The sequence below is a fragment of the Diaphorina citri genome, unplaced genomic scaffold (genome assembly GCF_000475195.1).
Source record: "Diaphorina citri unplaced genomic scaffold, Diaci psyllid genome assembly version 1.1 scaffold80, whole genome shotgun sequence".
NCBI lineage: Eukaryota > Metazoa > Arthropoda > Insecta > Hemiptera > Psyllidae > Diaphorina > Diaphorina citri.
This window is the reverse complement of record NW_007377517.1, coordinates 151,418-166,861: the sequence shown is the minus strand read 5'-3', so window position 1 is coordinate 166,861 and position 15,444 is coordinate 151,418. Positions and strand designations below refer to the sequence as shown.

Below are 15,444 nucleotides of genomic sequence, written 5' to 3'. Positions count from 1 at the left end.
TATAACACAAAGACTAAAGACATCATTTTCTCATTCTTCAAAATTCTCAGTTCTAGTGAATGTTCATCTCTTGAAATAAATAATAATCTCCTTGGCGTCATACATACATGTGTCATGATAAATTTCCAAGGAGAACATAATTCGTGTCATTCAGACATAATGCTCTGACCGTATGGTACGAGTATGCCAAATTGCCACACAATACTGTTAACTGTTTTGCTGATGGCGTGCTTTTGTCACATCCTCTTGGATCTTTTTGGTTTGATTGAGGGATCTGTAAAGGTGTGTCCCAAAATAGTTGATCGGCCGTCGATCGACGAAGTGAATCTATGTTGTCGAGGCAGTGTGGACGGTTCAGTCGATGTCGATTGACGGCCGGTCGACTATGTGTGGAGATCTTATCGTTCCGAAATCGAAGAGAAGAGGACAGGATAGGAGAAAGCCAGTCGTCCATGCCTGTTTAGGATAAATTTCACCCCGGGCGGGAATCGAACACACGACCTAGCACTAACAATGATGCGTTACCCACTGGGAAAATCTTTATTTTGTGTCGGGATCTCGGAATGAGAGGTATCAAATGGTGTCAGAGTTAAGTTTCTTGTTCCAAATTCAAAGTTTGATTGATTTTCCGCTGATTGCTTGATTGAAAACAGACTCTGTTGAATAACCAATGAATTGTGGGCCAATGGCAAATGATTTATGATTTTTCAGTGCTTCACATATCAAAAGAGATGCATATGGTACTTTTCAATGCAACAAAGCAGAAACGGAATGTTTTACTTGCTAAGTACCTAATGTGTTATGAGGTTTAGCTGTTTACTCATGTGTTGTGTTCCATAGAAGAATGTGTGCGGCACATAATATGCAAATAATAATGCGAATAATTGAATGTGATTCTTGTGGGTGGAATGGAATTTTCAAATTTTAGATCTTGCCCAAAAAATTATTGCCTGACAGATTACTCGACTCTCGATTGTTTTCTGTACTTTGACTCTTGTGCGTACACTTGAACTTTTGAAGAGGCATTTTATCGTTCAGCTGCATTCCGGAAAGCAGCTTTTGTAAAATGTACTCTCGTGCAGTAGTTAGTTTACATATTCCCAAATCAATTTGGGGTCGGCGTTTCCACCTTGTATTCTACTCTTTTTCTCTATCCTTTCTGTCAGTACCTAATGTGTTATGAGGTTTAGCTGTTTACTCATGTGTTGTGTTCCATAGAAGAATGTGTGCGGCACATAATATGCAAATAATATTGCGAATAATTGAATGTGATTCTTGTGGGTGGAATGGAATTTTCAAATTTTAGATCTTGCCCAAAAAATTCCTGCCTGACACATTACTCGATTGTTTTCTCTGCTTTGACTCTTGTGCCTACGCTCAGATATCTGTATCTGTAGACAGTTTATTTCTACCATTTAAACTTTTGAAGAGGCTTTTTATCGTTCAGCTGCATTCTGGAAAGCAGCTTTTGTAAAATGTACTCGTGCAATAGTTAGTTTACATTTTCCCAAATCAATTTGGGGTCGGCGTTTCCACCTTATATTCTACTCTTTTTCTCTATCCTTTCTGTCTTTAAGGTCCTCTTTCACTCTATCTCTCCATCTCATTTCGGCCTGCCTCTTCTCGTTTTGCCTCCTATATCTAAACTCTACTCTGTGTCCTACAGCACCTTTGACAAAAATGTATTCCAGCACCTTTGACAAATGTATTCCAGCACCTTTGACAAATGTATTCCAGCACCTTTGACAAATGTATTCATTCATTCATTCACTTGAAGCTGTTGAAATCAAGTGGAACATCGTTAACGTGTTTGCCCCGTGGCTTTTGACTTATTGCCCTGGGCTATCGACTGGATGAAGGAAGTCAGCCTAATAATTAGTCAAATTCAAGTTTCGGAAATTCGGAGCGTCATTTTCCAGGTGGACATGTGTGCTTTGCGTAAGTCTCAAGCTGCGTCCACCCAGTCGACGGCGGTCGATCGATGTGAATTAATTTATTGGGAATCAATGTCCATCGACGGCCGGTCGACTATGCGTGGACACACCTTTAGGAAAGTTAGACTTTAGCTTCGTACAAGTAACAAAGATTTCTCTTCCGCCAGCCTAGTTAGCTTGGAGGGTAGCGCGTCTGCCTTGTAAGCGCTAGGCCGCGGTTCGATTCCCGCCCCAGGGGCGGATAATAAATTGCTGAACGGTTAGTCCAATTTTTTATTAATAATAGCATCTTCAATTCCCTTTGGGGTTCCTATTGGGCGTTTGGGAGGCCCTTAGGGTCCTTACTCTCCAGTTCTGCCGTTCACTGACCTACGAGCCCTAACGTAGTTTCGCGAAGGTTAATATTCTCTGTGCTTATTCTTCATCTACCTACAATTCTTCATTATTTCTCTAAATATGATGTTCATATAATTTCATACGCTCTGTATGTTATCTCTTTATCATGTACTTGCTGTTCAATGCCAACGCTAGACCTTCTTACTTTACCTCTGAGTTGCCCATTACATTTGTCATCTATTTCTTTATTAGGTACATCTTGTTATTAATTATCATTCTATTTCTTTATTTTATCTTGAGAATATTGTGTACTCGGTCTTTGTTGGAGTGAATAGGTCCTTTTTACACGGGTTTTTTTATCTTCTTCAAATGCTCTATAATTTTGGTGAGAAAATCGGTAATATTGAGAAATTGCTCTCGTTGCTGTGTCATGTACTTGCTGTTCAATGCCAACGCTAGACCTTCTTACTTTACCTCTGAGTTGCCCATTACATTTGTCATCTATTTCTTTATTACATCTTGTTATTAATTATCATTCTATTTCTTTATTTTATCTTAAGAATATTGTGTACTCGGTCTTTGTTGAAGTGAATAGGTCCTTTTTATACGGGTTTTTTATCTTCTTCAAATGCTCTACAATTTTGGTGAGAAAATCGGTAATATTGAGAAATTGCTCTCGTTGCTGTGATTTATGAGATGTGGGTATGAGCAAACATCTACTAAAATGCCTGCCTATTGAATAACAAATCACCTCTCAGGCAATATTCCCTATCCTATCAGGACCAGATCACCCGTCAGGCTAGCAGGAAAAGCTTGGCTAATTGGCTATCATATATTTCAATTACATAGGTATTTCTTTAACCACGATCGAATAAACTACGGGCTAAAAAATTCCCGGAGGGACGGACCCAGCTTGTTTGTCTACAATTTATTCTCAATTTCCGAAGGTTCGAACTTAACATGTAACAAAAACGAATACACGTAGCTCTAAACAAACAAGATGATATCAAGATATATACTTATAAAAGTTCTATCAAAGGAGTGATGGTTGCGGAATATCAGAAATTGATAACGAAAGACAATCTTAACAATGTAATGAAGGAATTTCGAACACGATTTCATGTCTTTTGATAGTTTCATTTGCCCATCACGGTGGGTTTTGAGTCAGCGATGCGTGATACATTCCTAGGGTGTATCATGCCCATGATTAATTCCCCGGGTATGGACACATAGGGATCACAGTTGCCTGGAAGGTACATTAGTAATATTAGCATCTCAACAATCACACGAAATTCGATCATCACAAAATCAATTGACGATGTTTTATTTAGGTGATTTTAAGTTTTACGAATTTTCAGCCTACGAGAGGTTGCGTGAACGTCAAGAGTTCGATGTAATGCCCAGCCTATACATATGTATGTACATTCAAAAATACATAGAGGTACAAGTATTCTAATCCCTAACAACAAACAAACTCGGTCATAAAAGGTACTTACACCCCGGACAAAATTCCGGCTGAGGTCTCAAAAATCTTGAGATCGAAGTGTCAAAAATTAAGGCTTACGTATCGAGGGCGAGGTCTCAAAAATGGGCTCTGGCTGATAGAAGAGCTATTTACTATATTTGGTCATCACACGCATCACCTTTCGGTTATAGACAAAGCCGCTACAACAACAACAACAACAACAGGTCTTAAAAATCTCGACACCTCGATACTTAATCCACAGAATGAAGCTCCTCTTACCTTCACTATCGACCCTTCTTACCTTCACTATCGACCCCTCGTACCTTCACTATCGACCCCTCTTACCTTCACTATCGACACCTCGATACTTAATCCACAGAATGAAGCTCCTCTTACCTTCACTATCGACCCTTCTTACCTTCACTATCGACTCCTTTAGAATTTCTATCATTTTTAGTCCGTCCTTCCTTTATTATTACAATAGTAATAAAAAGGTATAAGGGACGGACTATTGTATTCGCTTCCGTAATGTTCAAAGTTGACTTGGAAAAGTTCATACTGGATAATTTACGCAACTCGTTGCAGTTAGAAAAATTAATTATGTCGAACGCAACTCGTTACATTTAGAAAGATTAATGATGTCGACTTTCAGGCACAAAACGACTCACTATCTCGATCGATACCCGACGGGAAGCCAGGAGGTACCCTTCGATATGGATCAAATAAACATGTTCACCATGTTTCCCGACGATAGTGAGTTAGTGTATACGGGACCTACAATGGATCCGAGTGATTTACTGGGACCCGAGGGCGTTAACACAGACGGCTGGCGACACTTTGAAGTGGATGGAAAGCTGGGACCAATTAGTTGTCCAGTATGCAAGAAGAAATTCAAGTAAGTAGAATTTGTTGCACAGATATAGAACAAAATCAGCTTAAGAACCCAGTTTAATTAGTTATTTATTTATATGTATGATTCACGTGTTCATTCAGGTCGTGGTTATGTACCGGGTTGGGTTAGGTTCGGACTGGTTGGGTTAGGATATTGTTTCTACAGTTTGGCATGGGAGTGGTAACTTAAGCAAGGTTAGCTTAAGCTTGTGAGGTAACCTTGCTTAAGTTACCACTCTTGTTTTTCACTCACGTGTTCATTCAGGTCGTGGTTATGTACCGGGTTGGGTTAGGTTCGGACTGGTTGGGTTAGGATATTGTTTCTACTGTTTGGCATGGGAGTGGTAACTTAAGCAAGGTTAGCTTAAGCTTGTGAGGTAACCTTGCTTAAGTTACCACTCCCATGCCAAACTGTAGAAACAATACCCTATCCCAACCAGTCCGAACCTAACCCAACCCGGTACATAACCACGACCTCATCTCATAGAGCAGTGAAAAACAATGTCAATTTCAAAAACAGAAAAATTCTCTGTTGTCTTCTATATTGGGCACTGATTTCCTGAGTTTCCTTAAATTACTAAAACAAGATGGCAGCAATTTTTTGGCAGACTCCCAAAATGATTTGACCTGGGAGAAAATGAAGAAATATAAAGTGTGTTAGCATGAGGAATATGAGGATATTATCAAAATAGAGTGTCTGTAATGATGATGGACCGATTATTTGAGAAGTTAGAAGCCCCTCCCTTCCCCAAATTTCAACCTTTTTACTGAAATTACTTGAACTAATTGTTTCCTTTTTGCTCTCTCCTTTCGATCTTTCGACGACATTAAGTGAGATACCTATTTATTTCTGACGTTTCGCGATATTGCCCCTACCCCTAGATACAGTGCTTCAGTTAAAATCTCTTTATATTATGACATTGCTGCATCAATTTTTCGAAGTGATATTCGTCGTGTGATACTAGAATAATGAAATTAGTAAGTAATAATGAAATGAGAAGGATAATGTCAGTAGATGTGAGAAATGTTAAATGCTGCTGGTTTTTGTATGGGTCACATTGCAGAGAGAGGATCAGATTTGTACTTCAGAACGCTGTACGAATGGAAGTACTTACAGACCAAGCAAATGACGGCAATGTTTGAGAAGCAAGATTCTTACCAGTCTATAGCTCCCTGAGAATTTTGTCAAGGGGGGGAAGCAAGATTCTTACCAGTCTATAGCTCCCTGAGATACCGCGTCTTTCAGCGTAATGGTCAGATCGTTTTGTCCGGGCGTGACGATCCATCCGTAAATATTGTCAGGCAGCAAATCTATGTCGGCCGGAATCTGCTTCTGTGATAATGCAGAGAGGATGCTGAAAACAAAGAGGGAACAGTGGATTGGGGTTGAGTGGATTGGAACACATGCCTTCAGGCACACTCCATTTGTCAAAGGGTCTAGGTTTTCCTTGCCCTTGGGATCAATTTAATTTGAAGAAACCATTTTTAGTCCGTCCTTCCTTTATTATTACAATAGTAATAAAAAGGTATAAGGGACGGACTATTGTTTTCGTTTCGGTGTCGTCTGTCTGTCTGAATCAAAAAATCAAATCAATAATGATAATAAACTGAATATTAAACAAATCAGGTAGGTACATAGGTACTGATTTTCTCTAATCACGATCGAATAAACTACGGGCTAAAAAATTCCCGGAGGGGCGGGCCCAGCTTGTTTACGGAACAGATGGCTTTATTATATTGAACCCATTTTTAGTTGCCAATAGTAAATGTTGAGTTTCGGTCTGATCATGGATTCTCTCTCTGGAATCCGGGGTTAGGTAGCCTGCAAAATAAGACTTTCAACTTTACTAAAACTAAACAACGTGGGGCAGATTGTATTTTGGAGCTGTGTCCACACATGGTCGACAGCCGTCGCATCGATTGATGTCGATTGACGAGATCTAGAAAAATTGCGGCGGTTTCTTTTGCTGGAAAAGGGAAAAATCGATGTATAGTCATACAAAAATATGAGGTAAGATTGTACATTAGGAAACCCTTTGTGATGTTAAAACCCCCATAAACCTTAGCAGTTAACAGTGACGTTAAATTAATAATCAATTGGAGGCTCGGTACCTTTGTGAATCATATCAACCGTGGTACAATACCATATCAACAGTGAGGGGGGAATAGGAATGGTAACTTTATCTTTATCTATTCTTCCTTATATTTCAACTTTATGTAGGTACTTCACTTACCTACTTTAAGTAGAAGTAAGTTACCATATCTCCCTCAATAGTGACGTTAAACGTTAAAGCCGTATAAAAAAAGACTAGCAAAACTGTCCACGAGGGTCCCCACTTACATTCAAGCTAGACAGGGTCATAGACCATAGCAATAAACACGGATGTTAAAGCCCTATGAAAAAAAATAGAGACCAAATCCCCCATGACTAAAGACCTTAGCAGTTATACAGTGATGTCAAACGTGTCATAACGCACCGTCATGGACTGAATATACAGGTTGGTCCTCTGTTGCCACGCCTCTTTTTTGAGGCCCCGAAATGTGTTGTAGGCCCGAAAGGTGTTCAACGTTCTGCGAGACCTCGTATTCATTCGGCCCATTGAGGCGGACTTAACCGAAGTTGTGGACATGGTAACGGGTTGAATAATTTTGGAGTTTTGGACGGATTTGACTTTTTCAAGTTATGTGTTAGAGACCAAATCCCCCATGACTAAAGACCTTAGCAGTTATACAGTGATGTCAAACGTGTCATAACGCACCGTCATGGACTGAATATATAAGTTGGTCCTCTGTTGCCACGCCTCTTTTTTGAGGCCCCGAAATGTGTTGTAGGCCCGAAAGGTGTTTATCGTTCTGCGAGACCTCGTATTCATTCGGCCCATTGAGGCGGACTTTACCGAAGTTGTGGACATGGTAACAGGTTGAATAATTTTGGAGTTTTGGACGGATTTGACTTTTTCAAGTTATGTCCATTGGGCACTGATTTCCTGAGTTTCCTTAAATTACTAAAACAAGATGGCAGCAATTTTTTGGCAGACTCCCAAAATGATTTGACCTGGAAGAAAATGAAGAAATATAAAGTGTGTTAGCATGAGGAATATGAGGATATTATCAAAATAGAAGTGTCTGTAATGATGATGGACCGTTTATTTGAAAAGGTAGAAGCCCCTTCCTTCCCCGAATTTCAACCTTTTTACTGAAATTACTTAAACTAATTGTTTCCTTTTTGCTCTCTCCTTTCGATCTTTCGACGACATTAAGTGAGATACCTACCTATTTATTTCTGACGTTTCGCGATATTGCCCCTACCCCTAGATACAGTACTTCAGTTAAAACCTCAAAAAATTATTGCCTGACAGATTACTCGACTCTCGATTGTTTTCTGTACTTTGACTCTTGTGCGTACACTTGAACTTTTGAAGAGGCTTTTTATCGTTCAGCTGCATTCTGGAAAGCAGCTTTTGTAAAATGTACCCTCGTGCAGTAGTTAGTTTACATTTTCCCAAATCAATTTGGGGTCGGCGTTTCCACCTTATATTCTACTCTTTTTCTCTATCCTTTCTGTCTTTAAGGTCCTCTTTCACTCCATCTCTCCATCTCATTTCGGCCTGCCTCTTCTCGTTTTACCTCCTATACCTAAACTCTACTCTGTGTCCTACAGCACCTTTGACAAATGTATTCCAGCACCTTTGACAAATGTATTCCAGCACCTTTGAATGTATTCCAGCACCTTTGACAAATGGATTCTAGCAACTTTGACAAGTGGACTGTGCCTAAAGGCAAGTGATGCGTTCCAGTCCGATTCCAATAAATTAATTGTGTTCCAAATCCCTATTCGCCACACTACTTACGTTCCATCCTATGACGTTGGAGAGCATTTCAGTGGGTAATGTATTCCAGCACCTTTGACAAATGTATTCCAGCACCTTTGACAAATGGATTCCAGCAACTTTGACAAGTGGACTGTGCCTAAAGGCAAGTGATGCGTTTCAGTCCAATTCCAATTCATTGTGTTCCAAATCCCTATTCGCCACACTACTTACGTTCCATCCTATGACGTTGGAGAGCATTTCAGTGGGCGCCGTCGCTTGCAGAGGTTCCAGAATACTCTGGACAGCCAGATCCTCCTGGACGCCATCTTTCTCGTCGTCATATCTCTCCATCTCATTTCGGCCTGCCTCTTCTCGTTTTGCCTCCTATATCTAAACTCTACTCTGTGTCCTACAAAAAAAAAAAAACACAAAATCCAACCATCTTATCTGGCGAATTTGATCTTAAAAGAGATTCCAACGATGTTCAACATAGAAGTCGGTTGTAATTACAAATCAGCAACAAAGACTGTCTTTGTGATTGAATCATTTATCATTGACAACAGATGGCGAATTATATTGCAACATGACAAACATCTAATTGGTTCTCGTCGTCAGCCTTCTGGGACTCTTGCTGCTCCTTGAGACGGGACCCGAAGCGCTCGAAGAAGTTGCCATCAATTTCCTGAACCCTGCAAGTCGAAAAGAGATTGGGATTGATTTAGGGATTTCAAATGAAGTGCATCAGTAATAGTAGGCTAGTAACTATTGTTTTGGCCACTTTCTCAAGTTTTAAATATGGATGAAAAACTCCATACCTCGGCTGGGTTCAGCAACAAAGACTGTCTTTGTGATTGAATCATTTATCATTGACAACAGATGGCGAATTATATTGCAACATGACAAACATCTAATTGGTCCACTTGATATTGCTGATTTCCCGAGAGCGTCAGCCTTCTGGGACTCTTGCTGCTCCTTGAGACGGGACCCGAAGCGCTCGAAGAAGTTGCCATCAATTTCCTGAACCCTGAAAGTCGAAAAGAGATTGGGATTGATTTAGGGATTTCAAATGAAGTGCATCAGTAACAGTAGGCTAGTAACTATTGTTTTGGCCACTTTCTCAAGTTTTACTTATGGATGAAAAACTCCATACCTCGGCTGGGTTTCCGAGAGGTTGCCTTATTTGCATTGTAAAGTGTCCTGTAGACGAGCAAGCATGCTTGTCAAGCCTTGAATCAAAATTTCCACAATCATGTGCTTGTGTGCTTGTGGATTAGGCTTGATAATCACGTCAAGCACAGCCTTACACCTTACATAATCATCAAATTATTGACAAGCTAGATCGTCCACAGGGCCCTTTAGTCTTGATATATTTCAAAAACTATATGTACTCGTTATTCACATATGTATAAGTATGTTTAGTACAGTTATAATTTTATAGAACACAAAAAAGGTCCCACTAAATACACGAATAATTTTATCAGTTAATATAACATTTGAATCAAACTGAACTGAACTCAAAAACGATCAACTTGACCTGAAGAACTTTGGAACTTGAAATGATTTCAAAACCGGCTTCTCATACATTCCGATTTGCAGAGAAATCCCCTCTCAATTCCTGTGAGTAATGGGAATCCCCTATTCCTTGCAATGATGCTTGTAATGATAGAGATATTGCGGTCTATTTCTGGTATCGGTATATCTGTATGTCTATGCAATATAGGTGTTCTAAATGTGATTCAATTAATGTAGTTCATTAGAGGTACCGCGAAGGTAGGGAAATAGATTGCAGCGTCTACCTGAGAAGGTACAAAGGTATAATAATGAAATAATTGCATGTAATCTCGCCGATAACAGATGAAGACTCCGTTGGAGAAAAGAGGAGGAGGCTATTGTGAACCTAGGTATAGTTCGGAATATAGTGTAAATGTGAAAATATCGTGTCCATATTCAGTAGGGCGAAAACAAAAGACAAGATCTGACCGAGGCAGACCTTTTGAAACCCCACCAAACAAGATCAACACCAAGAAAAGACCTCTTGAAACAGACCTTCTTGGATCGACGAATATTAAATAGTGGACCATTCATCATTACCTTTTTTTTCCGCGAACTCTTCAGTTGTTAGTACAATAAGTACGTACATAATTATGTCGTTTTCTCATTCCTTCGATGGGTTTAAAATTATGATGATCATTCGTTAAACCGCTAAATGTACGCAATTTTACCCCGCCCACCAAACGCACTTATACGCAATTCTTCTCTCGAGACTAGTTTTTCCTCATAGCTATAGGTACATAATTATGAGTAAATTTTGCAGGACATTTTGTCTAAAATTTTGAAGGCTTCCGGCTCAGAGTGAAAACCAAAGGAGAGCAATATTTCTCAGGATCTGCGTTTTCGATCGTTGATCGACCTTGTATACGCTGCTTTGGAACAAAGGGACTCTCCAGTCTTATTCGGGCTTCATAAACAATGTACAATATCTTTCCATTTTGGTAAGATAAGGTGTGTGTTCTTCGTATTCGGGAACTTATGCAGAAAGTCACAAGGTTAGGTGTGTGTTCTTAGTATTCGGAAACTTATACCAGAAATTCATAAGGTTAGGTGTGTGTTCTTAGTATTCTATTCGGAAACTTATGAAGAAAGGAAACTTGAAATGAAAACAGTGAGTTGAATTTCCCAATGGTATTTTCCAAGCTGTCCCTCTCATAATTATCCGTAATATGGCGTTATTAGAGTTATTTTATTACATGTGAAATTTTATGTAATTGAAAAATACTTTGATTTCTGTGTGAAAAAAATGCCTATCTTGAAAAATACTCTCCTGGGACTACACCCGATGCGATCAGATAGAGTGGACAGAATAATTTGATTTCTGTGTGAAAAAAATGCCTATCTTGTATCGGCTAGAAGATTTAAAAAAAAAAAAGAGAGATTTGATAGAGGGAACTGTATCTGCCAAGGTCTTATCGTCCCGAAAGCGAAGACAGAAGAAAGACGGGATAGGAGAAAGCCAGCCGTTCCGAACCTTATAATCCGCCTAGGATATAATCCGCCCCGGACAGGAATGAAACCTGCGGCCTAGCGCTTACAAAACGCACTATCCTCCAAGATAACTAGGCTGGCTGAAGAAACTTTGCTTGATTGAAACGATGATATTGCTATCGATACCTGCCTATCTAACAAGATCATCTATCTACGTACGATAGGTATTGTATCAGGTATGTACGTGATGGTATGATTCACCGGCATACATAGTCTTCCAGACTCCAGTACCAACAGGTACTACCTCACAACCTATTGGGCATTAGGACAGTTAATGAATGACGTCACAGAAATTTATAAACAACTTATTCGTACGTAGAAATGTTTCTTTAAACCAGTTTTTTTTTTTTCAACATCCTGAGGACTCAAAAAAGTGTTTTGAGTACCTAATCGTACCCAGTGTTTCCGTTCCAGATCGCAACGAAGATTTATGTGTTTTTTCCCCCACGATGTGTTTTTCCGTGTGCTGTTGTTAGTGGGTATTAAACAATTTTCTGCTCATACATACATAATTACCTATGAATTTAATACGTAGGTAAGTAGAAGTATACGTATTATGTAACGGTAGACCGGTATGTTGTTCATGCATGCCGTGGAAATCCGAGTGATTAAGCATTAAAGACTCAGGAAAATCATCACACAGTGTCATCATTTACTACATTAGACACGGTGTAGTATGTTTAGTTGTATAGTGTTCCATAACGCACTCCACACGAATCAGATTTTAAATTCAGTTTAAGATTTGAACTCTCGGATTTAGCAATCTGATTGGTTGTTCAAAAAAAAATGTCAGACAATCAGTTTTGCTTAAAGAGTGAAACTTGAACCAAGCTTAAACTTAAATTCAGCTTGGGGCCGCGGCCATTAGTATTTTTGGTCCGGTGCCAGACTTGCCTAACCCTCAGTTTCTTCAAATTGAGATAATGAGACCTAAAGTTGGGCCAAATTTTAACTAAGATAAGATACCCATCGAATTTACTTAGAAGTTGTTAAAAGTAAAAGTTTCATAAAAAAGCAGAAATAATGTTTCAAAATTTCTGTGAAAGTCATCCTACCCAGGAAATTATTCATGGTCCGGCGCACTGGTACCAAATCAGCTGATATATAACCTTCGATTTGAAAAGTGTCTTTCGTTTTGGTCTCAAACCCTCCATGTTATTCTTACTCTGAGGAAGTATTCAAGCAACATAGTACTTATTTCATGTCATCAGACATTTGGAAACATAGTTGTCGATGCTGGGAACAGATCTTTTTTTAGTACTTCCTCCTAATGGAGGTAGCTCAAATTTTTGGGTCAGGCAAGTCTGGCACCGGACCACTCAATTTACTGCAAAAGATTATGAGAACCTCTTATTTCCTATGTGTAAAAACCTCTTATTTCTCTTACATGGCACCCTCTTATTTTCGCCTTTTTCCGGAATTATGATCGCCTCCTTTCTGTCTGAACACCCAAATTTCCCTCACTCACCTGTTCTCCTCGATATTCTTCCGCGTGTCGAAAAACGCCTGCCATGAGGCATCCTGAGATTTGTCCGGCGCGCCAAATTTCATGCGTTCCAAAATGTTCGCCTTTAAATCTCTCGGTGCCAATGTTGCATCCAGACTTAGTTGTGAGGAATCAAATGTTTCACTGGAATCGGGTTGTGTTTCAGCGGTATCGGCTTGTGTTGCACTGGTATCAAGTCGTGTTGCACTGTCTTCCTCATTCTCTCTGGCAGAATGGTAATTGGAGTCGTCAGAGTCTGGTTCTTCAACAGTGGTTGCATCGGAAGGGTCCGTCATGGTTGGGTCAGTACCGGATTGCGTCGTGTCACGTGGTTCGTTTGGATCCTCCATGATAAAACCTTGTAGAGAACTTCTCACTTCTTTACGGTTCTTGTCCGTACACTCGAGGTGTTCAATTCCGTTAGCAAGTTATTTGGGCAAGTTTGCTGAAGTCATTACACAAAAGGCCCACTCTGAGGCTTAGTTTTAGGGGTAAACAGACCTAAAGGATGGGTTAAGGGTTAAGCTTATACGAATCTACGGGTAAGTTTAAGTTCGCCAAGGATCGATAGCACTCGATTACGATAGAATACGTAGAAAGAAATCACGTGACGCGAAGCTATTCGAGTTCACCCGACCGTATCAGTGTTCCTCGCCTCAACAGAATGATAAGATTGGTAAATTCCCTCGATTTGGTAGAAAAATTGACACATAACCTGCACTACGGTCACTAAAAGAAAGATTGTTCCAAGACTTTCAAGAGTACAAAGGTTCTTTCGAGAAGATTCGAGTAATATTTCCAATCAACACAGGAGTAAGTTACTAACAAGTTTGACTCACAAATGGACACTCGAAAACAAAACGCACGCGAAGGGACAAACAAAAAGAATAAAAAACAAACACCGACCGAACTGTTTGCCAAGAATTGTAAACAACACGCGATGCAGAAAGAGACACTGTCCAATCAATATACAAAGAGACAATGTTCTGTCAACGCAACAACTGCCAAGAATTGTAAACAACACGCGATGCAGAAAGAGACACTGTCCAATCAATATACAAAGAGACAATGTTCTGTCAACGCAACAACTTAGTATCAAATGCAGCTCTGATAGAAATGAGTTCTTGGTATACCTGAGTAGCTGTGAGCATACTCTGAGTTGACTGCTGGAACAATACCGAGAGAATCCCACACCCGATGACTAACTTTAACCCGACGAAGCAGTGGAACAACTTGACTGGAACATAAATTTGGTTTGAAATTCGAAATATTGGAAAACACAGTCAACTTTTTTTTCCCAAGAGGTTTGACGGGAACTGTCACTGTTAAGGTCTTATCGTCACGAATACATAAAGAAGGAAGACAGGATAGTAGAAAGCCAGCCGCTAAATTTGGTTTGAAATTCGAAATATTGGAAAACACAGTCAACTTTTTTTTCCCAAGAGGTTTGACGGGAACTGTCACTGTTAAGGTCGTATTGTCGCGAATACGAAGAGAAGGAAGACAGGATAGTAGAAAGCCAGCCGTTCCGAGAACGAACCTTCTCTAGATAGGATAAAATCCGATAGGATAAAAAGTTGCGTAAATCGTACCCGCAACGTAGCGCTTACAAGGCAGACGCGCTTCCAATCAAGCTAACTAGGTTGGCCACATCAGTCAACATACGAAAAAGAACGAAAACCACCGAACCGAATTCAATCGTATCAACTGATCAACGTGCCGGGAGGCGCGCTAATTTGATTGTAATTTGGACTTGTCAACACCTACATTGATTGTAAATTTATGTTTTAAGTTTACCTATAGGTTTATTAAGACAGTTATTTACACCGATCTGGATGTAAGTTTTTGAGTTGCACATGAGAATTTATGATAAACCTTGAAATTTTGAAGTTGTCATCGAATTTTGCAACTGAATTGGTCCCAAGTGTCAGGAAAATATTGGGAAATTGTTCCGAGTATCAGCAAAATGATTGAGGACGGTAGATACTTCGCACTTTGCTTGTCATCAGCCTAGTTAGCACGTCTGCCTTGTGCCTTGTAGCGCTAAATCGTTGGTTCGATTTCCGCCCGGGCAAACTTTATTCTAACAAACAGATAAGAACACACTTACACAAATACCAATAATTTTGATAAAAAGATGCCTTGTACCACTATTGAATGAATACCTACATCAAAACAGAAGAATAATAATCAAGTATTCTTTCAAACATTCTTTGAGGAACGCAGCCCTGGACTTATCGAAATATTGGAAAACACAGTCAACTTTTTGTCCCAAGAGGTTTGACGGGAACTGTCACTGTTAAGGTCGTATTGTCGCGAATACGAAAAAAAGGAAGACAGGATAGTAGAAAGCCAGCCGTTCCGAGAACGAACCTTCTCTAGATAGGATAAAATCCGCCCCGTTGCGTAAATCGTACCCGCAACGCAGCGTTTGTGGTCAAATTCTCAAATTATATTGAGGATAAAATTCCATACCTC

At 39.7% G+C, this 15,444-nt stretch overlaps 1 protein-coding gene across 1 annotated transcript in view; it reads right to left on the bottom strand.

Moving 5' to 3' along the window:
- Positions 1-13,654, bottom strand: part of LOC103522658 (protein unc-13 homolog 4B-like) — a 39,827-nt gene extending 26,173 nt beyond the window's left edge. Inside the window, 3 exon segments of the mRNA XM_026832679.1 lie at positions 8,670-8,778; positions 9,388-9,462; positions 12,949-13,654. Coding sequence (XP_026688480.1) covers positions 8,670-8,778; positions 9,388-9,462; positions 12,949-13,316 — 552 coding nt within the window. The 5' untranslated portion in view covers positions 13,317-13,654.
- Between the last annotated feature and the right edge of the window lie 1,790 nt (positions 13,655-15,444).